Below are 23,950 nucleotides of genomic sequence, written 5' to 3'. Positions count from 1 at the left end.
CTCTAGTTGGCATATTTCCATGTGGACTGATTTAAATTCTCTTTATCCTCGTTAAGATTTTTCACACACAAATATATCTTTGTGCAAAGAAAGGCAAAGAGCAAATCCTGCTCTGCAAGTCATTTGTGTGAGGTAGAAGGGAGGATTTCATGATAAGATTGAATTGATTTGGTTATGCTGGCTTTCCAGAAGGGAATGATTCCTTTGTGTGTTTTTCTTGTCCTACTGTTCATTCTGTTAACAGAGTTAAAAATTAAATCTCTTGGTTTTGACCTAGGAAAAGGTCTATGCACAACGATGTTGGAGTCACAATAACAACTTCTTCCCTGGAGTCACAGTGTAATTGGGGTGCAGGATCCCTGGAGCAAGCCTGGGAGAGAAGCTTGTTTAGTTTTATTTAAAGCAACAAAAAATAAGGAATGGTAAATTTGCCATTGATGGCTGGTTTCCTATTGCTGCTGTTCATGTGCATGCATACAGCTGCTTATCTTTGTGTATTCCAGAGGCTCTGTATGGTTGTTAACGACAGGTCATTCCAAAATACAATCAACAGCATGAAGCAGATGCCCTCATAGACTCCACCGGCAGAACGTAAACAGTCAGTTTTCCTTCCCTCCAATTGCAGATCTCAAATGCCTCTTAAAGATTCTGCAGATCTATGGGCAATTTTCCACTAGATACTCAAGTCCTGTAGGTGTTTCTTTGTTTAAGGCTTTCTGCACCCTTTGATGAGGACTGCTTTAATATTAACTTGGAATCTTGGAGTCACTCTTCCAAATATCAATAAAAGTTTAGGTGAAAATGCAAAGTTGTAAAAAATACAAACAGAGTATTGGCTCTACTGTCCAGAATAGATCATCTATAATCATTTGTTACTTTGTTATCTATGTAATGAATATCAGAAATAACTTGCTAGTCTACACATACTAAGATCAAATTTAGAGAGAGCCTCCCTTCCACCTGTTTGGTGGTCTGGTGCAGCCAGGCTTGCTCTTGTCAGTCAGGTTTGTAGTGGGTCACTGCAAAGTGTTGTTAGCACACTGGCCCTTTGGTTCTTCCAATGCTCTCAGTCAGATATGACAACTTTTACTCTGGTTAAATTGCCTTTATGTAGTTCAAAAGATGAATTTTTGAAAACCCCCTCCATGATTTCTGGGCTACCTCACTTTGAAAATGCCAGTGCTTCTTTTGCAAGTCAGATGCTACCATCTGGTCTGCCCTATAAATGGCTCTTTGTGGTTAATGGGGGCTCTCCCTCCCCATCACTGTGTGGTTAAGCTGATGCAAGGACAATTGCTGTAATTATGATCTCTGCTCTTTTTGTGAGTATGTGACTGCCATGTTCCTTTGAAAATCCAACTTCAGGCAGTTGTGGCTCTTTTGAATTCAACAGAAGCTGCTTACTTTAAGAAAGATGTGGTCGGTGCAAGGCTCTGTAGCCTCCAGCTGTTGATAAATCTGTTGTACAAGGGAAGGGCACCTTGCTGGCAGGCATAGTCTCAGTGAAATCCTCTTTATCTCATACACACAGCAGAGGTTCTGAGGGTTTTGGTTTGTTTTGTTGCTTTGTGTGTGTGTTTTCTTTTCCTTTTTTTTTAATTAAAAACAAAGCAAAAAACAACAAAAAAACCCCTTGGGAAGCTGTTTGCTTGTTCTTTCTTGGCAAGGAAGACAGAAACCCTCAAGCAGCAGTATTTGTTTGTCCTGTGCCAAGCAGGACACAGATTAGGTCCTTAAGTAGGACCCTCCCTTGCCATGTTCTTTAGCCTCACTTGCCTGAGCCAGGGCAGCCTCCTGGTGGGAGGGCTTAGCTGTGTTGGCCATGTCAACCCTGCACTTCTCTGATGAACTCCACAGAACTGTGTGCTACCAGTTCGTGTAGTTGGTGCTTTCCTTCTTTCTTCTGAGGTTAACATCCAAAAATATGCTGAAGTCTGCAGGAAGGGTTGTCGTGCAGTGGTTACTGACATGTGAAAATGGAGGGATAAAGATGACTAGTGAGAGAGAAATTTTTCACAAGCTGGATGCTAAGTTGCATAGAGCTGTTACTTCTAGATGGGGAAAGACCTTTTGGAAGCAGAAATGTGAAGCCAACCATGGCGAGGAGACTTTGTCTTGCTTGAAGTTGTCTGACTTTCAGGATCTGGACATTCATCTAATTGGCCTTACACTGACTGTACAAATGTGTAATTTTCTGCCTGCTTTGCTGAAGTAAGATAACTGCACTAGAAGCCATGGTGAGCCTTAAAATGAATCTTGGATTGAAGGAAATTGCTGATGAATGTGTGCACTGCCCCAGATCCAGCTTAACTTAGAAGCGTTCGAGGTACAAGCCAGGGCAGCCTGACGTAGGAGGCTGTACTGGAACCTCCAAGCAGGTTAGCCTGCCCGCTTACCTCAGAGAAATCTTACTGCCTAGGTGAGCAGAAAGTTGCAAGCTCCACTTTTTTTGCGCTGTCTGCAGGATTTCATCACCACCCAGTCCTCTCCCACTTTCCGATCAGATAAAGCTGACCAAGGGACTCCACTAACCTTTGGAAGCATTTGGTGACGGAGATCCCGGGTGGTGCTGCCATGTAGGAACAGCCTGGAGCCACCTCTGCCATAATGTAAGGAAGGGAATTTCCTTGCATGGCCTGGGGCAGGGAGCTCCTCCGCCCACAGCTCCCAGGGTGCAGCTCCTTCCCTGCCTTCCGGACTCAGTGCACGCTGGCTTATTTGTTCCAAGGGTTTCATGTAATTAGCTGGCACCCAAGTGCTTTGCTCCTGGAGCTGGCACAGGCCTGCTGAACTCTGCTGAGATCTTCTCTGAGCAGGATTTCATCATGATTGGTGTGCCCCAGAACATGATGCCTTTTTTGAGCTTCCAATAGTTTGAGCTTTTTTGGGACATGCCCTCTCCTTGCTCTCTTTAGCTATCCCTACATGTCTGACTCCCTTCCTTCACCACAATAGCCTCATGCATTCATCATTTGTTTGTGCCCTTTTCTAAGCACCTGTTGCACCCTGCCCTGCTTGCCTTGCCTCTTGTAGGCAGATCTCTAAGATACTCAGATACTCAGCCAGTTCTTTGTTTTGCCGTTCACATCACACCATGATGTGGTCCTGCAGACACTTCTTGCTAATAGGCATAATAGGTAGATGCCTGCCTGGGCCATTTTCCTCCAGCACTCCCTGTCTTGCGTTTTCCAGGGTGTGGGGAGATGCAAACTGTCTCAGCAGTTCCTGAATTGTTCTTCCTCTCTTGATGGCAGTGTAGGAGACGCCTCTGTGCTTTGAAGCCTCTTGCCAGAGGAGTTTACTTACAGCCCCATGCAGGTGGAGGTTCCCTCATTGCACAACTGCAAGCATATCTCATCTAGTCATGATGGACTGAGATCTGTGTTTATGGATGCTGTAGAGTTTAGAAGATATAAAACAATAAGGTCAATGAAACAAGGCAGTAGAAACTATATTGCCTGGGCCCACCGGACCAATCTCCTCATGCTTGACAGTGTGAAACTGCTTGTTAGAAAGAGATCATTCATTTATTGTCAGCAACTTGTCTTAATCTGTTTGGTGAGTAAGGAAAGGGATGGTTAAATAGAGGGCAAACCTATCAAAGTTTTCTGCTGCATTGAAAGAGCAAGATACATCCTAAACAGTAGAACTCAACAGATTCATTTATCTCTGCTTAATAAATACAAATGACTAGATAGGAAAGTCAGATTTCAACTGGCCAGCAGAAGTTTTAACCACGTGTACAGCTAGATTAACCACTACCGAGATTCGGGATCAACTGTTATGTAAGTCCAAACGTTTTTTTAATTGGAAATGGGATAGCAACAGATGCTGTTTGCTAAAGAAAGCCAACTGTCATGTAACACATCCAGAATGTGTGTTTTGTTTGGCAGAATCACACGTGGATTGTCACTTTCCTTTGCCTTTACCTCTAGGGAAAAACATGCTGCTAATCAGACAGGTGAATCATTATGAATTGGATTTATTTCTTACTTGGGTTGTCACATAAGAACAAAGCCTAACATAATGCAGTTCCAGTTCAGCACAGCTTCAGATCCACTGAGTGATTTCAGTTCTGGCTGAAGGAAAGTGACCATGAGATGGCTTGTCAGATTGTGGCTGGCTCCTTAGAGCAGGATAGACTGTGTAGGCTGTAAAAGGCTAGTGTGCCAGGTCATAGGGTTAGTGGTGATTCATCAGCTGCCTCACTGCAGAATACCACTGAGACGCTAATTCCTGTAGTGTAAGATCTCATGGTAACTGCTGCCTTTACGTGCATTGTGGCCCTGTAACCTTAGCCCATTCCACGCATGATGCCATATGCCACATGCCAAACAGGTCAGAGCCAAAATGTGTGGTGATTCCTTTTGCCTTTTAAAAATGTAAACACAAAGGTGATGATTTTTCCGTATGGTTAAATAAGCCACCTAGCAGGTCCCATAGGCGTGGTACTGCTTACTCTGAAAACATGGTGGTGATTCCTGGTGCTTAACAGCAGCTAGGTGTTACCTTGGGGTGAGATCCTGTATGTGACCATGGCTTCCTGGAAAAGCACTTCAAAGCCTTTCCACAGGACAGCTGTTCCCTTGCCAGTAGACTTTTTATTACTACAAACAAATGTCAGTTAGAGTGGTTTGTTAATAATGAGCAAGGAAAGGATTATCAGGCAATGCAGTGACTGTGAAAGAGGAGCAGAACCTGCTGTGGGAAGGTCGTAGCTCCGTTTGCCCTATCACACACACACCAAGAGCAGTCCCTCATCTCTCTAATGTTTTGTTGGATTGCTTCTATCATTAGCTGAAGCTGTGTTTGCATTTCTAAGAAGGTTAATTGGCAACTACACCTTCAATAAATTAAACCTTTCCCTGGAGTATGACTGTCACTAGGGGGGATGTCACTTTGTTTATCAAACAGAGCAGTCCAGGGCTGCTGAGTCTGGAAAGAAGCAGGAAGCAGGGAGTCCAGAGAGTGAGTTTAGTTGTTCCTTAGTTGAGGTTATTGGTCCAAATTGGACAAAAACAAAATCCATCTGGCATGTACTATCTTTCTCCACACTGCATGCCAGAAGCCTTGCAAACCTGTCTTCTCCCTGCTAAGTCCTCTCTATTTGACTACTAATAATGACAGGATATTTTTGTTCTTCCCCCTAGCTTCAGGGTGCTCCTGGGCTGTCAGGAAGTTTGGAGGAAAAGTAATTAAGGCCAAAGAAATGGCAGCCTGCCTTATCTCCCTGGTTTGGATATCCTTTCCTCCTTCCAGTCCTGGGCCCAGCACCAGACTGGATGTTCCCGGAGTGGGGAGGTTTCTATCTGATGTTCACCAGCATCGTGTTGTTTTCTAACTCATCACTGCTTATTGTTTGGGTATGCCTGTGTAAATGTGGCATGTTTGCAATGTCTTTCATGACCACCAAGGACAGGAAGGCGAACACACCGGTGTGATAGCAGACAGCCCCAGTTTTATCTGGAATGCAGGCTTTAGGTGAAGCAGAAGCCATCCCAGCAGCAGGAGGTCCCACCATCTGGTCTGAATCACCAGTGGAAATTTCCTTTTGAAGTTTCAAAAGAAGGTTGGATTTTTGGTGTGATGAAGAGTGCACGTACTCCTTGCTGTATGAGCTGCTCCTTGCATTAGGCTGCATATGCTAGGAGGTGGTCTTCCTTTGCATATATTGGAAAATATAAAACACTGAGTGAGAATTCTATGCACAGATTGCAGCACCCTCCAGTCAGCTCTCCCCGTGAGATCTCCACTCTTTATTATGATAGAATTAAAGAGAGAATAATGAAATGGATTAGATTAGGACCTCAGCTCCACTTCTCAAGTACTTAATCTCTCTGGCGAGGATTCAAATATATGGCCTAAGTGCTCCATCTTTACAAAGGGCAGCTACTGCATTAAGCAGCATTTATAGAGTGCAGATCAAGAAGAGCTCCTGCCCCGGAGGAGCATATACTGAATATCCTGCAGTGAATTTTTAGGGCAAAGCACTTTCTGTGATGTTGCTGCTTGCAACTGTCCTCTCTCTCCTAGCCTGCCTGGCTCCTGCTTTAACCAACCCCTTCACCTTACAAATCCCATGTTGTATCTATTTTTAATACCTGTTGCAGTGGTAGAGGCAGTAGAACCACAGGTGTGCAGGGCTGGGTGCGGCTGCTGCTACCTGTGCATGCCTGCGTGCAGGAATGTGTGTCTGTGCACAGCGGTGTGCCCAGCAAGATCAGCTGCAGTGAGAGGCAGCATTTCACAGGAGCAAGCAGCTGATGCTGGAATGCTATCACAGGCACACCCATTTAAACTTCTGCCTCAGTTAAACAGATACAATGGGGTACTGTTTCCCCATGCTTTTTCTCCCAAGTACAACTATTTGAATATGTATCATGATGTCATCGATTTTAACGCTGCTTAACCGGCAAATGGAGAGGCATGCATAAAGTAAACATCACTATGGCCCCTGGGGAGCTTAATGTCAGTCAACGTCATACCAGAGGATTGGAGGTACATGAAGCATCAGTTGTCATCAGCAGGTAGGACTGGAGGAAACACGAAGAAAAATCTTCACATCAGTACAACTGATTTCTCCTGGCAAACGTTGTGCTGGGAGATTCATTCAAGAATGTGTTATGGAGCGAGGAGTAAAACGATGAGCTGTAGTCCCAAACCTCCAGCAAGGCAGTATCTGAGGCACTTTGGGGCTTGTATTGTCCTGGAGGTCAGAAAAGCTGCCCACTGGCCTTATAGTACAACATAAAGACTGAACTATCCAGAAGGGAAACTCCATCTCCAAGGCTGTTACCAAAGCTGTGTGTGTTATCAAATACATTAGTTACAACTTCTTGGAGCCTGCTTGATTTTCCCATTGATTTTAAAAGGTGGCTTTTCAGTAGCTTTGCAAGAGGTGACGTTGGGACTGGTGACATCCAGCCATCACAGTCTGCCTGTCACGGGGACCTCTTCCATACTGCAAGAAAATCTGCAGGAGCGATAGCCTATGAACCAATTGTCCTCAATTTTACCTTTCATTTGTTCCTTATATTTTTTCCTTGCTGTAACTCATTGCCTTCATGAAGAATCATGTCATCAATTACTGACTAGCTTTGGCTGGATAGCACACAGACAGAAACTGCTGACTGATCCCATGGTTCTGCAGCCAATAGCAGATTTGTGCACAGCCATATCACCCAACAGGATGTGCCTGATTAAGAGTAAGCGTGTAAATGTAGTGGTATTTCTGATAATTTAGCCAGGAAAGGTGACAAGTTTATGCCAGGTATTGGGATTTTTTTTGCTGGCTGTTGTGGAGGTACAGATCAGTACCAGCACACTGATAGAAAAATAAAACCTATCAGCAGGTTTTGTTTTGTTTGTTTGTTTTATGAAGTCTGAAGTGGGAGGAAAAATTGGTGTTGGATCTCAGCTTTGTTTTATGTCATTGTGGTGGTGTTTGATAAGGTAGCTGGAGCTTCAAAGCAGAATTTTCTGTATCACTGAGCAAAGAGATTTAGTGTGCAACCTGATTCCCAGGAATGCTTCTTGCACAGAAACAACCCTCTATGGAGCCTCTTAACCAAGCCACTGCCTCTGATTCCAAGGCAGAAGAGCTGTCTTGGAAAACATGTCGCCAACAGCGCCCATGCAATGGCAGATCTAACCATCTCCCAGTGTGCACTGGCCTGAATATTTTAACAAATCCTCTTGCCCTTTTCTTGTACAAATCTCTTATCTTCTCAGAAAATGAACCCCTCTATACCAGGAATCCAGGCATTCAGAAGCCAGGAACAGAAAGAGATTGACCAAACCCAGCTCATTTATAGAAGGAAGTTTCTGAGAAGGAAGCACCAACCAGCACTCTCTGCCAAAGCAGCACATCACTGTTATGTATTTGAAACACTTATTTTCTTACTGGAACTCAAAATGGGGGAGCAATACATGCAGTTTGGAAGAGATGATGGCTGCAAGTAAGTAACAGCTCTGAAGAACGCTGCCATGAGTTTTTTTCCTTTTTCCTTTTTCCTTTTTCCTTTTTCCTTTTTCCTTTTTCCTTTTTCCTTTTTTCTTTTTCCTTTTTCCTTTTTCCTTTTTTCTTTTTCTTTGAAATCATTCCTTTCTTGGTGTCAAGTGTTTCAGGTCCAAAGGAAAATCATTCAGTGTTTAGATGGGGTTTTTGGTAAGCCTTGAATACTTGCTTTCAGAACAAGAGCATGGGGAGTTCATGGTTGGGAACCCCAGCACAAAGTCCAATTTGTGAGGAGGTGGCACCCAGAAATGGCAAATGCTGCCTTTGTCTTTGCACTGGCTAAAGAGGGGGTGCTCTGAGCTGACTGCTTGGTCTATCACCTCTGGGCCATTTCTCTGCCCCATGACTATTTCCAAGGGTGTTGTACTGTTTATTTCTTATTTGATTTAAAGACGGAGGAAATGGAAGGGGTAGGACAGGGTGGAGGCTGTTGCACTGTTAGCACAGCATGAAGGAGATTACGTGCTGGAGGTGGGATTTTTCAAGGAGAGAGTTTGTTGTGTTGTCAGTGTACTGAACAGGTAGCTAAGCAGAAGGAGTGACAGTATTCACAGTGTAGCCAATATTACTGACCAAAAATAAACACATTGTTTAAACATATCACAGAACACCGTGCACTGTCACTCCCTAGGCGTCTAATTGCTTTATTACTTGGTTTAATGAAAGTTACAAACTCACTCTCCAAAACTCCCAGACATTCTCTGTCCCCTGGAACCAGCTGAGGTGAGAAAGGCCACAGTGCTCTGCCCTGTGCGGGTGGCTCCATGCTGCAGCTGGTGAAACCTGGCTGGCCCCAGGCTGCAGGGTGCTGTGGGCAGCACCAGACATTGGCAACCCAGGATCAGGCAATGCCAGTAGTGAGAAAGGCGAAAGGAGTGGAGCCAACACAGAGGGAAAGCCCGGCTGCTACTTCCTCTCATTCACCAGCAGCCAGCTTATCTGTTCAGGGACATGGTATGGCTAAAGGAAGTTAATTTGCTACTGTATCGTAGAATCATAGAATCATAAAGGTTGAAAAAGACTGCTAGGATCATCTAGTCCAATCGGCTGCTCATCAGCACCATGTCCCACAGTGCCAGGGAGTGGTGGAGTCACCATCCCTGGAGGTGTTCCAGAACCTTGTGAATGTGGCACTGGGGAACATGATTAGTGGGCATGCTGGGGATGGCTGACAATTGTACTAGATGATCCTAGCAGTCTTTTTCAACCTTTATGATTCTGTGATACTGTGATCCTATATGCCAACCCCATGCTGGTAATTGTTACTCTACAATACCTTTTCATATTTGTCAGTGCTGATACATCAGAACAAAGTCTGTCTGGTAAACATCCTCATCCCAATCCACATAAACTGGATATCTTAGCTCTGAAATAGCCAGTGGAACCTCAGAACTCCATTGAAACACTTATTCTTAGTAAGGTGATTTGAGATGCATGAGTATATCCAAAACATCCGCACAAGGTTGCCAGGTATTTCCGAATCACAAAATCATCTAGATTGGAAAAGACCTTCAAGGTATGATACAGAAGGTATGGAAAACCCATGAGCAGCTGATAGGAGCCAGGCAGGGTATCTTATGGCGTCTCAAATGAGAACTTAGATACCCAGCTCACAACTAGTGGATGTAGACCAGAGCTGCTTCTCTACTGCCCTCACACTGCATGAGGGCCATGAACACCACTTCTCATGCTACCAGGAGCCAGCAGCACTTGGACTCCTGGGTCACTGAGGATGGCTCTTACAAGTGCAGCCCCATGCATTAATATCTTGAAAGCACAGGCTGTGTTTAATGACTGACTCACAAGGATTTCTGAAGCGTTCTAGAAAATGTCAGTGTTAATCTTCTTATCTTTTCTTCATTTTTCCCCACAAACCTGATGTAATTTGACACACTGATTTTATGGGTTTTTGTGTATCTGTGTAAACACAAGGAAAGTAGCTAGCAGTCCATAATGTGCTCTGACAAGATGCAAATAAATTGGCGAGTAACTGGTGACCTTTGAAAGCTTCTGAGGATTTCTTCTTTGGCCAGCTGGGTCCCACTGAACCAGTGCTAAACTTGTCTCCATCGCCCCTTCCTTTCCACCTCTCATTTTTTGCAGCTGCCTCCTTCTTTGACTGGCTCACGGAGCCAGGGACCTACTTAAATGATAAGATTATTATTATTATTATTATTATTTTAAAACCTGGTATGCCTCTCTGCAAAAAGCGTCATGATTTTACGGTTAAATGAAAGTATGAAGGACATGAGGATCAGCCCAACCCACAGTTATGCACCAAGCACTGCCATTCACTGAATGAGCCAAGAGTTCTTGCACATGCTTCTAGTGCATGTACAAGAGAGGAAAAGCACATTTTTACGTGTTTTTGTGACTATCTCTGTGTGTGACATTCAGAAACCTGAGATAGCATCCCACATCCAAAAGAATAAGGACAAATGTATAGGTGAGATAACCACTGATAGGCAGACCCCCGGCATGGGCATGGAACAGGCTCCCCGGGGCAGTGGTCGTGGCCCCAAGCTGTTGGAGTTCAGGGAGTGTTTGTGTAACACTCTCTGACACAGGGTCTGATTTTTTGGGTGGTACTGTGTGGAGCCAGGGGTTGGACTCGATGATCCTTATGGGTCGCTTCCAACTTGAGATATTCTATGATTCAATGATTTTTTATGATTTACAGCCACTCCTACAGTGCTGGCGAGGATCATATCCTTCATAGGGTGGGAGGGATTTCTGAGTTCAGGGCTTGCAGGCCCAGATGTCAATTCCTTAATCAGAATGATAAAATATTCCTGGTAAGTAACATTTGAAGTAGCAGACAAAGTCATGACCCTAATGAAGACACACCAGTTTCATAAGGGACTGTCCCGATTAGTGTATCAGACCAGAGGTACAATGTCGGGCAAGGGAGAATTTGTCATTGCCATCTCTTTGCTGTTTGTGGAGCACTGTGGATAAGGTGGCTTAGTGCTTGGAGGAGCTGTGCTGCTGTGAAAGGCAAGCTGCCCGTGGGACAGCAGCATGTGAATCTTCCTGCCTGTGGGAGCAGTGAGATGATGGGATGTGCACAGACTGTGTTGCAGCAGGATCCCGGAGGAAGCTGTCTTGAGCTGGGCTTGCAGGTGCCCTTGTTTCATGTGCTGTAGGGTTATCTTCATCCCAAGACCTCCATTTCCATCTCACAAGCACAGGTCAGAAAGCACACTCGTAGGCGTAGGACTTGGAGTATGTAAGGGGCACGCTGCTTTTCCCAGCCATGGTCCACAGGCACCAGCAGCCAAAGGAGCCTTATCAGACGCCTGGCTGAGCAGACTCAGCCAGACCTGGGCTGGGGCAGACAGAGGCTCTATCCCCACCCTGTCACAGAGGTGACTGCCCTGCCGACGTCAGGAAGTCTGACTTCATTTCCTGGCACAGGGACCATATTTTCGTAGCAGCGTCGGAGAGGTAGTGGAACTGGAATAGGCGTGCTTGGCCACACCTCCGCAACCATCCAGCCTTTAAAGCTCCCAAGGAGCGTGAGCGCAGGGCTGTTTCTCCGCTGGGTTCACAGGAGTGGAAGTGGGTGTTACTGGTGTGCTAAGAGGTAGCCTCTTCCAGACGGATTCTCCCTGCTGCCTTCTCAGGGCAGGATCCACCAAGGTAATTCCAGACAATGTCCTGCAGGATCCAGGGCAGACCCTTGCTCTGGGGTGGGATGGCAGCAAGACCTCATCCATGAGGGTGGGAGAGGAGGGGGCATGGGGTGTCACAGTGAACAGAGCCAGCCCTGGCTCCAATTTGAGACAGGCAGCTGGAGCCGGGGCAAACATTCCTGGGATGTGATTGAAATTTTCTGTTGGATGGGCATGTTTTATGCAAAAGCATGAATGAGAGAGGAGGCACAGCCTGGAGGGAGAAGAGTCAGCACTACAGTGAGGACAACAGTTCGGGGTGAGCTGTGACGTAGATGCAACAGCATGAAGTTACCACAGCACGCGCTTCCTTGCACAGACTGCAGAAACCCGAGGAAATCCCAAGGGCTCATGCAGGCGCTAGATGGGCAAGCTCTGCTTCTGGGAAAAGCAAGACAGGTCAGAGCCTCTTCGTGCCCCGAAGGACATCCATGCTAGAAAAAAAGAAAAGGGTGTAGAGATCAGTGCAAGTGGCCCAATAGTTCAAGACAATGAGCTTTTATCCTTCTTATCTGCTACAATCGTAATTGCCTCAGTCAGGACCTGCAGCGGGGCTGTGCTCTGTGCTGCCCTGGGATCCCTCCAGCTGTCACTGACCTGTATGTGTCAGAGGAGTGAAGAGATAAGCTAATCTGATCAACAGTAACTTTCTGTGGGTAAAATTGCAGCTATCTAGTTTTTCCAGAATGTTCATTTTTGATTTTTCACAAATGTCCAAATAGCTCTCAGCTATTTGTGCGAGTGTTGTTCAAAAATCATTTGTGAACAATGATCTTCAAACACTCCTGCATGCATTGTTCACCAGCTCTGTTCTCTCCATGAGATTCCAGCATGCTTGCATATTTTGCATTTCACTGCAGGCAGCTTTTTGAAGAGCTGCACATCTCCTTTAACATGGTGATGTTAAAAGCTGGAAATACATTCCACTATTTCTAATTAGGTAACATTGAGGGTTATGTGAGGCTTGAGAGTGATTCAGTGATGTTTTCCCCCTTTGTTTATCCCTTGGTTGGGTCAGATGCCATTTACTGAGGACTCAACCTCCCCTCCCTGGAATCTGTCTTTTGAACTAGCCTGGTAATTGAAGTATGTTGTTCTGGATGGGGGGGAATCGAAGTAAATGGCACAGGGAGAACAAAACACTAAATTTTGCAAGATCAACTCGTTTTTTCTTTGTATGTCAGAAAAGAAAACCCTTGGTTTTCTAGTGCAGGTCACCATTAAAGAGAGATTCCCTCCTGTTTAATGCTGACATTGTATTTAAACCTCCATTCTGAGAGATTTTAGAGTCTAAGTCTGTCTGACTGCATAATTTGGCACCTCGAAAGCACTACCTGCCTTGGGATCTAAATTCATTCAGTGCCGTGCAGTGTCCAGCATCCTTATGCAGTGGTGTTTGGATGTGCTTTAGGCTTAGAAAGGATTCAGCAACTTAATCCCCTGAGGAAATGGGCAGGGCTCAGCCAAATAGCCCTGTGATCCCCTGTCGAGACAGCCTTACCTCAGGCTTATTCAGCCAGCACTTAACTCTTCACGATGAGACAGCAGGAGTGTGCTAGGTGTGTTGGAAGACCTTGTGCATCCTTGGCTCATGGGCTCCTCAAGCAGTAACTTGTTCGGTACTCCTCATGCGGTGCCATTGACATGTTGGTTCTCTAGCCACACAAGGCAATAGACTGGGGAGGGGACTGAGATGTCTGGGATAGTTGTTTTTGCTGTGCTATCCTGAAGAAGGACTGTGTGTTTGTGGCTAATGGTTGGTTTCCTGTATTTGCTGTTCAATTTGGAGTGAGAGGAACTGTGCTGGAGGTATCCAGGTACGCTATCTGCAGGGCCTTTCACTCATACCGTAAACCAAAGCCACGGGTGTTTCAGAGAAAGTAACAGAAGGAAAACAAGATGAATAATTTCCTGTTCTGTAGTGCTCACCTCTGGAGCTCACTGGTGCCAGGTACTGATGTTGTTTAAATCCAGCAAAAGGGTGTAAATGTGACTATGACTAACTTGCCCTTGTATCACCTGGGACAAAAGTGACAGAGCAGTTCAGCCTCTTTGCCCCATGAAAGAGCCTCACTTTCCCCTGCTGCCTATGCTGCCACGACATTGCACAACCCCAGGCATGGTGCGGTGGACTTCCAAGGTGAATCATCACCTGCTGAAGGGTTTGGCTTGCTCCTGATAGAGAGCCAATGCCAAGCAAGGAGATGGCTAAGCTGCCACAGCCACATGTCTTCAGCACTGTGGTGTCCTTGCCCAGTGAGGTGGGAATGGATGTCCATCCTGCCTCTCATTCCCCACTGCTGCAGCACCCAGGTGGTTGATCCAACAGCCTATGCCTTTTATATTTCCACAGCTTTGAGGAAACATTTCTTTGTGAAGTTGCTCAAGAAGACATCAAGATGACAACACCACCTCCTCGAGGTTGCGGCAGCATCCATGCTGACTATTACCTACTTTGTGACATGAATCAGGCCTGGGGGATTGTCCTGGAGTCGCTGGCTGCAGCTGGAGTCCTTGTCACCGCTTTCCTCATCTGCTCCCTCTTCTTCCTCATCTGTAAAATCCAAGATAACAGCAAGAGGCACATGGTTTCCATCTATTTCTTCTTCCTCTTAGGCACACTCGGCATTTTTGGCATCACTTTTGCCTTCATTGTTAGAAGCAATGACAGGATTCGCCCCACTCGCTTCTTCCTGTTTGGAGTCCTCTTTGCACTCTGCTTCTCCTGCCTCCTCACCCATGCCTCCAATCTCGTCAGACTAGTGAGAGGAAAAAAGTCCTTCTCCTGGCCAGTGTTGCTGCTACTAATTGTTTCCTTTGCTCTGGTGCAAGTTGTGATCAACATTGAATACCTAGTCACCATGATGGTAAAAGATAGAAACACTTTTTTGACTATGGGTTCAGAGGAGGCCAACGAGGACTTTGTCATGCTTCTGATCTATGTGCTCTTCTTGATGGCTTTGACCTTCCTGGTTTCCATGTTCACATTCTGTGGGCCGTATAAGAGCTGGAAGAGACATGGAGCACACATCTTTGTCACTGTCCTGTTCTCCATTGCCATTTGGGTTGTGTGGATCACTATGCTCACAAGGGGCAACCAATCTTTAGGGAAAACTAATTGGGATGATCCTGTTGTGGCCATTGCTCTGGTGTCCAATGGATGGGTCTTCTTGATAATGTATATCATCCCTGAAATTTGTTTCCTCACTGCCCCTCTCAAGCTGGGGGACTACCCTCCAGAAAATGACTTCTGCCAACCCACGTTCATAAAGCAGGCGGCTGGAGTGGACAACCATGCCTATACCCAAGATGAAATTGTGCCAGGTATGATGAATTGATTGACTGCACTTTCCCCAGCCCTAAGCACAGATGCACCTCTCACAAGTTAAAAAAGGTAGAAGAGCTAAAAAGAAAAGAGCTTGAAAATGATGAGTAGTTTAGAAGTAAGAAAGACAGAAGTTTAAGGCTGATGAAGAAATGCAAGTGAAAACGAATTTTCAGACAGACAAAGGAAAAGAGTACAGATCGGAGCAGAAGCTGCAGATGTGTAGGAGGAATGACTGAATAAGGGACTTCCTGGGTGTCAGGGCTGAGATGTAATTCCCTATGACTCTATTAGGTCTGGAAAGCTCAGATAAAAATTCAGGAAAGTTTGTTGTTGTCTCTTAGCAATGCTTCAGCACTTGAGACTTCTCCAGGTTATACCTGGGAGATTTTTTCTTCCAGTTCTGACCTTGTTCCCATGATCCATTAAAAAAAAAAAAAATTAAAAAAAAAAATCCATCACCCAAAAAGGAAGCATGGAGGTCTTTTTTACTGTACAGATCTCATACAGTTTTTGGAAAAAGCAAAAGTTTTTATCAGTTGAGGCATCCCCAAGTTATGTGTAGGAGGTGTGACTGACCTCCCAGTGAATCTGCTCTTGAGATCACATTTGCCCCCTGCAGTCAGACATCCCAGTCTGTTAGAGAGTAGTGGAGAAAGGGTGTGATCTCCCAAGGAATACTGCTGAGGGGGTCTGGTACATGCCAGTGGGAGGGATTTGGCTGGAGATGAGGGTGGTAATCATGAGGCAACATGAGGTGATCTAAACTCCAAGGCCACCTCTGTCCTGTTATTTACAGTACCAGTCAGTTCTGCTTTCACATGGAAATATTCAAGAAGAAACTCACCAGTGGATTTTAATGCATTCCTGACTGCATGTTGCATAGAGTTTGGTCAGTCTAAAAGCAGCTGCTAATGTGAGCCACGGGCTGTTTAAGTCTCCCTCGACGTGCTATTTCCAAGCTACCATGTAATAATAGTTCATGAAATTTTCCCCCATTTTGTTTTGTGACTTAGGAAATAAGGAAGGCACCAGCTACTCCCCGTACTCTGCTCACCTCCAGATGAAGGTAAGCTCACAGCCCTCTGATGCAGGCTTCTGTTCAGGGGCTGACTAGAAGGGAAGGAGAGGGGGCAAAATCAGATAGGTCCAGAGCAGTCTCTGCAGAGGTAGGTGGATGCTTCCCATTGGATCAGATGATGCCATGACACTGCACTCATGGAGGTGTCTGTGGCTGGGAGGAGAGAGCTGCTGCTTGCCTCTGAACATGGGAGGTGGGAGAAACCCCGAGGCAAAATCTCAGGTGATAGTTTTCGATATATATTGATTTGACATTGCGTAAGAACTTCTCTCTTGGAGCAGGGTTCCTGCAGAAGACTGTGCCCTTTTCTCAGTAGTCTGTACTTCTCTCCCCAGCCGATGGCCTGAATGTATTCCCATCAGCTGTCAGACTGCAAGTTGTCATGCAGATCCAGAGCGGCAGTTTGTGTCACCCTGTGTCACGCTGTGTGCACTCACCAGTCCTCCTCCAGCACACAGCCTGGCCAGATCCAGCAGCTCACACCATGTTCTCCCATGTCCTCTGGTGACACATCTCAATAACTGGTTTGCCATACCAGGATCCTCTTCTACAGTGTCATCAGTCACGCTCTTGAGAAACCTCCCGTTCCATTTCTCCCTTCCCTGTTTTTTTGGTTTTTTTTAGCTCTATTCTATTACTTTTTCCATCTTTTAAAAGTAAAAACTGCCTCGCTTCCTTTTCAGACCCTTGACGCAAAGAATGATTTCTCCCTCCCTCGGGCCAAAGCCCACCCGAGCCCATACCATGACTACACTGGTGGGAAAGGCCCCATGTAGCAGCTGTGCGGGGAGCAAAGGGACTAAAGGCCACTCAGTGACAGTGCTGATCCCACAGAAGAGACAGACTCAGACCCACACTGGCAAGGCTGACAACGAGAAGCCCTGTTTTCCCTCAGTTTTCCCACCAGCACCCCTCTCATTACTGGAAGACACCTCTCAGAAACGGCTGTGGCAATCGTTTCTACGTGGGATGGAGCTCATTCTGGGAAGAGCATGCCCTGGCCTATTTCCAGCAGGAATGCTGCAGGGCTAGAGCAGCAGGAAGTTCACCAGCTGGGCCCATGGCCTGCTCTGTCCCAGATTGGCCCACATGTCTGCCTGAGCCCCACATCTGTCACGAGAAAAGGAGCAGCAGCACCAGCGCTCCGTGTCCCAACTGCTGCCCACCTGCAAGTACACTGTGGGTACCAGCATTGAAACACCCCCACCTCTTTGCCCTAACACATTTTCTGATTTGCTCTTGAGTATTACTCGCCTCCCCAGCTCCGACCCCTGACCACACGCTCCAGCGGAGCACCCCCAGGGCTTGCCATACCCCACAGACCCTCCCGACCACCCCAACCTGTGGGATCCTGCAGTCAAAATCACTCTTCTGCAGCTGCCTGCAATATCCCCAACCCGAGCTCTGCCTCCTCCCGAGTGTTTCTGCGGCATTATCACCAACATTTCTCAAGCAGCCAGGTTACGGAGGATTTGCTTTGTCCCAGGGATGAGTGCACACGAGCGTGTGCACACGTGCCCGCCCATGTGCTGCAAGGACTGCGCCCTACAGAGCTGAATCACTCCGCATCCTGCTTTGCATTCAGCAAATAGCTTACTGTGGTATTTCGTATACAGACACACAGAGCTCTCCAAGTGGGTGTGTGTGGTATGCTGGTGTCTGACACAGCTATGTATTTATTTAGTTCTTTGTATATGGGATATTTAATTAATAAAAACAACCTGACTTTGAGAGACCGGTGTGGTTCCTTGGGGGTAGGGTTCCCCTTACAACTGGTGTGTTGGCAGCAGCACCTTTGGATATTTGCATTACTGGGAGTAGGAAGGAAGCTTGTAGATATTTCATTGAGCCTGTGAAAACACATTTTTGTGATGTGCTGCACACAAATAACATTTTATTTGGAAGCAGAAATGCACCTTGGCCTTGAGGCAATATAATAAGGAGGGATGAGAGATACTATGGGCACTCAGTGCAGGGGACAATGATTTTTGTGATTAATTGATTGTTACTGTGAATGCTGCTTTGCAGAATTGTTCTTCCCCACTCTGTGGATTTACGGTATATTTCAAAGTCATTTTTAAACCACTATATGATGGCTCAAGTACTGACCTGCAATAGTTCATTACTGAGGTGGCTTCAGGTGAGGGCTGATTTAACTGCCAGAAGATCTCAGTGGTACTGGGCACAGGCTGGGAAGGGATGGTGCTGCCCCACAGATCTCCAGGGGAAGCTTTTTGGGAAAGCAGCAGTTTCCTTTTTTCTTATTGTTGCTATCCAACCCAGATGGCCACTTAGTCACACACAGTGCCCTGTAATATGTAATATCAAACTGGTGGGGCAGGATGGGCCAGTCCTGAAAGAAACAAGAGTGTGGAGGAGGCATTATGCTGGGCTTTTTTTAGCATCTGTAGGTCAGAGTGTCACAGGAGAAGGGTAAGGAACAGCAGCGTCACCACGACCTCTCCAGGGTTCCATGCACCTGGGCAAATACAGGCACAAGGGGTGTCGTAAGAATTTGGGGCAGAGCGCAGGGCAGGTGATGTTGGGGAAGGACCTCACTGTTCACAAGCTGTACCAAAAAGCTCCTTCTCCCAGCAATGGATGACATACAGCACTCCCTTTCCTCCCTCCTTTATATATCACTTATGCTGCTGCCTGCTTCCCTCCCTGTTTTGATATTCAAGACGTAGCATGTACAGGGTGACTCAGGTTGTGCACAGAGCGGGTGTTTCTGCTGCCCCTTCTTGTTTCAAGCCCTTCTCTGCATTTTATCAGAATCGCAGCTACACAAAGGTTTTGGTCAGGTGGGACCTCGGGAGTGATCCAGCCTTGAGCAGGTCTCACTTGAGAACCAGACCAGGTTGTGAGGGCCTTGACCAAGTTAAGCTTTGACTATCTCCAAAGATGGAGATCTGATTATTCTCATTTGGACATTTTCTTTGTGTCTAATCAGAATTTTCCTAATTGCAGCTTGTGCCTGTCACCTCTTGTCCTTTCTGTGCACTTCTAAGAAAAGCCTGGCCCCATCTTTGGTATAGACCTCATTTACTTAATAGCCAACGGCAACCGGATCCCCCTTTGCCTTTCTTCTCTGAGGCTGAGCAGCTCCCTGGGTCTCTCATTCTGGTGATGTGCTCCACCAGCCACCAGATATCTCAGGGGGCCTCTGCCAGACATGCATCTTGCTCAGTCTCTACTGCAGAGAGAAGACAAAACCAGGTACAGTACTACAGATACGGCCTCCCAAGACCTAACTAAAGGAGAAGAACCACTTCTCTCACTTTGCTGACATCACCCTTACTCATGCAGCCTGGCATGTTCCTGGCCTAAATTGCCATGAGCACACATCACTGGGCTATCACCAGTTAATCCCATTGCCCTGGAGGAACTTATATGGCTATAAATAGTAGGAGCTTTTCAGTCGTGAGGTTTCATCTCTAAGGCAGGTGAACAGAGGCCAGAAGCAGCAACCAAGGCCAACTGTGAGCTGAGAGCTGCAGCTGCCCCTCCTGGTGGGACACCAGGAAGCCCAAGGGTCCCTGCTGGCATGTGACATCTTTCTCACGGCAGAAGTCAGAGAAGACATGTTCCTCGTCATCAGCAAGCCCAGCACTTGGGAACCATATTGTCAGCATCACTATACCTGGGCTGGGGTTGGTGAGATGCTGAAGGCTTTCTGTGTTTGATGGATCTAAGCCCTTCCTAGGCTACCAACCATGGGAACTGTCTCTTGGAGAGGAGGGGCCCTATCCCACTCCAGCCACCCTGATGCCCCACGTGGGCCTGAGATTGCTGCTGTTCCTTCTCTCTGCCTGCAGCACACTCACCCTTGCGCACGCAGCACAGACCTATGTGGGATCCTCTCCCTCCCCGAAAGTCAACATGCCAGGTGACTTGCTCCACCTTTCTGGGGAATCTGGTGTTTGCTTTGCCTTCACTATGGTGACAAGTGGAGTACTGCGATACCTACAAGGAGTGCTCTTTTCTGTGAAAAGACTTCTGAAGTGCCAGGTGCCAGGCAGGAGATGCCATCCTGATTTACCTTGTCTGGAGGGACCAAGTGCCTCTTCAGAGTCAGCCAGGGCTCCACCTGGTGAGGAGCTTCTCAAATCAAACCACTAGCAGGTACATATGAGGGAAAAGCAAAGGTTGTGGCTTACAAAACATGCATGTTGTTGTCTAATAATTTATTCAGGAGTCGAAACAGAATGCCTTGCCTCTGACAGAATGTGATGTCTGCTGCTGTTTTCCTCCAAAATGATCTGCAATGAATCTCAAACGCTGGAACAGAAATGCAAATAAGTGCTGAAAATAGTGGATGAAATAATAGAATCACAGGATCCTTAAGGTTGGAAAAGTCTCTAAGATCATCTAGTCCAACCATCAGCCCATCCCCACCATGCCCACTATCATGATCCTCAGTGCCTCATCCACACGGTAATGGAATACCTAAAGGGATGGTGACTCCACAGCCTTCCTGGGCAGCCTGTGCCACTGCTGTACCACTTTTTCTGAGATGAAATGTTTCCTAACATCCAACTTGACCCCTCCCTGATGCACCTTGAGGCCATTACTTCTCATTCAATCACTGTTAGCTGGGAGAAGAGGCCAACTCCCACCTCTCTACAACCTCTTTTCAGGCAATTTTAGAGTGATAAGGTATCCCCTGAGCCTCCTCTTCTCCAGATGTATAGACAAGAGAACAAAAGGACCCAGGCAGTGTTTTTGACTCAGTGAACATACCTACCTACTGGGGAAGGGGAGAGGGAAAAAGAAAAGGAAAAAAATAAAGGGGAAAAAGAAAACGAAAAAAAATAAAGGAAAAAAAGGAAAAAGGAAAAAAAAAAAGGAAAAAAGACAAGAGAGAAAATTAAAAAAAAATAGAAAGAAAAAAAGAAAAAGGAAAAAGGAGGAAGGAAAAAGGAAATGAGGCAGGGTGTAGAGGCTGCTCTTAGGTCTCCAGTCCTGAGGGCGCGGCGGCGAGGCAAGGGGCGCAGTGACGATATACGGCCGCACGGTGGAGCTGTTGCTTCGTGGAGCCGTCCCCGGCGCGGAGGCGAGGGCTGGGGAGCCGGGTCTGGGGGTGCTGGCCCGGAGGCTGGGGGCGTCTCCGCCACCGTGAGACTGGAGGAACGCCAACACGCCGGAGTGCTGCCTGTGGTTAGTTAAATAAGATAAGGGACGGGGCAATTCTCGTCAGGTTGGCAATGCAACTCATTGTAGCTTTCATACTAAACGTGACAAAAAAAAAAAAAATAAAAAAAATCGTGGCCTTTCTTTGAACTTTAGTAAAATTTGGATTTTTTGTTTCAGAATTATTTAACTTTAATTTTGATTTAATTATTTGGCTCGGCATCTTCCTATAAATTAAAATAAATAAATAAAAACCACACACCAAACCTCAAACCTTCCAGCCTAAAAAGGATGATTTTTTGCTGTGGCATTTGGCTTGCTTTACACAATGATACAAAAAACTCCTGTGAACTTGTTTTATTTTGGGCACAGTTGTTTTTTTTTTGTTGTTTTTTTTTTTTGGGGGGGGGGGGTGTGCGCATGATTTTTCCTGAATGACAGATCTATCTGGGAGTTTCTGGCAGCGTGGTATGCTAGATGTGGCACTGAGGGATGTGGTTAGTGGGCATGGTGATGGTGGGCTGGCGGTTGGCTGGATGATCTTTGTGGTCTTTTCTTACCTTAATGATTCTATGGCGCTGTTGGGCTGTGAGTCTGGTGGGCCAAGGTGTGCTCACCCACATGTGATCACGTCTGTTCCACAGTAAAGTCTCAACCTGCAGCAAAGGTAGCTTTATTGTCAGCACTGTTCAGAGAGAGATTGCAAATCTGGGCTGAAGTGCAGCTCTAAACACGATCTGAAAGGCTTCTTCAATAAGATGGCCTCATCACTCCGCGTGCATCCTTTGCCATGCAGTACAGCGCAGGGAAAGGCCAGCTCCAAATCCAGACCTGCTTTGGCCCCAGACTTGTTTGTGACATGTGCACAGGAGACATATTACTTTGATGTATTCAAGTGCCTCTGTGGCTGTTAAAGTGTGTGCTTTCATTCTGGGCCACATAGTGCAGCACCCAGAAAATGGATCTGAGAGACAAGATGTCAGCCAGAAGAGATGGAATCTACCAGCAAAGAACTACAGCCAGAGATGGTGGACATTCCAAATGCTCAGCCCTGTACAGTTGCACCACACAGCCCGGCTGTGGTACAACTGTGCTGGATGAGGATGGAGCACGAAGTATTCTGCAACCAAGGCATTACTGGGAGTTCACACCAAACTGGTGCTTCATGTCTTGTGGCCATCAAAGTTTTTAATCCAGCAGGAGTCCCAGTGCCAGATTTATCAGTGTGAGTGCCCTGGTTCCGGCTCCAAATCATTTTTTCCAAACTTCGGAGTCAGGAGAGGTAGGAGGAAAGGAAGGGCTGCTCTGCAGGTTTCATTATGCATATTGCCTCTCTTTTGAATAGCATTTGTCTTCATTGTCTGACAGTAGTTTCTAAAAGTGGAAGTTGCTTTACTGAATGAATGTGAAAATGTTGGAGGAATCTTTATGCTCCTTTACAAGATCCCAAAGAGATGCACCTCTTGATAGTGTTTCTTCTGATTACTCTTTCATGGAGCACTCTACAAGTAATCAGGTAATCAGCTTTTGGGGCATGTTCTACCTCCAACTGTGCATACAATGTTCACTCTGAAATTAATAAAAGCATGATGATGTATTTGAAGTGAGAATCTGGGACAAAAAGTTAAAATTCTTGCTTTTAAAATCACTTATGAAAGTTTCTTTGACTTCAGTTCTCACATTAGAGTTATCTGTGTGTCTAGAGCTGGAAAGAATCAGTTTTATGGGTATATGTGTCTTAGCAACCTCTTGGGAAACAAGAAACATAAAAACTGATTATGTTTTATAAGGGAGTTTGGAAGTGTGTCACAGAATCGTAGAATCAGTTGAGTTGAAAAGGACCTTTAAACGTCATCTGGTCCAACTCCCCTGCAATGAACAGGGACACCTACAGCTCAGTCAGGGTGCTCAGAGCCCCTCCAGCCTGACCTTGAGGGATATGCTGCTGTTTAACCCCATGTCTTCACCACCTGTTCTGGTCTGGGGGTTGAGGAATTGGTTGTGATTGTTGGGATGGTAGTCACACAAGTAGACAAGGCACTGGGCTCAGGTTTGTGTTGGTGACCTCAGGTCTGGCATTTGTCAGTGCTCCTCTTGTGTGGTTGGTGCGCCTGTGGCTTCTACTAAGGGACATTTCATGTGTTTGTCTTCCCATGCTGGTGTGACAGGGAAAGGCTGTTTGGTCTTCTCAGGGCACAAGGCTGAGGGCAGATCATCTCTCCATGCCTGGGTGCCTGTCACCTCATGCCCAGGTGCAATGCTGAGTGCCAGTTGCACTCACATTCACACCTGGGTTGCTTCCAAGCAGGGCTCATGGTATGGAGCCCTCATTCTTTTCTCCACACTGAAGGCACTAATGAGCAAGTGGTCTTAATTGTGAGCTGCACATAGCACAGATTTTCTGATTCCTTTTCTGTTTTCCCTTGGGATTAACTCCTGTCGCTGGGAGCTGACATGTGAAGTCAAGCAGCAAAAGGTCTCAGATCTGAAACTGTCCTGATTTCTTTGTAAGGTGGCAGGAAGAGGGACCCGGTGGGGAACTGAGCGGGGGCAGCCTGTGTCCTGCTGTAGTAGCTAGATGAAACAAGCACGAATTTCCCAGAACAGGCTGCATGCCTGACATTTCTGCTGTGTAAAATCTCCCAGCAGTAGCACGCTGCAGAGATTTCATAAGAGAGAGGAAGTCACGAGCTGGAGGCACTGGGTCGAGGGTGTCTCTG

At 46.4% G+C, this 23,950-nt stretch overlaps 1 protein-coding gene across 1 annotated transcript; it reads left to right on the top strand.

Annotated features, from left to right (window-relative positions):
• Positions 1-14,090: 14,090 nt before the first annotated feature.
• LOC306958197 (retinoic acid-induced protein 3-like) lies at positions 14,091-16,873 on the top strand (the record flags this gene model as incomplete). The annotated part of the gene is made up of 3 exons (XM_079549631.1): positions 14,091-15,015; positions 16,033-16,085; positions 16,781-16,873. The coding sequence occupies 3 exons, from the start codon at positions 14,091-14,093 to the stop codon at positions 16,871-16,873; spliced, it is 1,071 nt and encodes a 356-aa protein (XP_079405757.1).
• Between the last annotated feature and the right edge of the window lie 7,077 nt (positions 16,874-23,950).

This window comes from Tetrao urogallus (assembly GCF_951394365.1).
Source record: "Tetrao urogallus genome assembly, chromosome: 1".
Taxonomy (NCBI): Eukaryota; Metazoa; Chordata; class Aves; order Galliformes; family Phasianidae; genus Tetrao; species Tetrao urogallus.
Note: the sequence above shows the minus strand (reverse complement) of the source record. Positions and strands in the feature narration are given on the sequence as shown.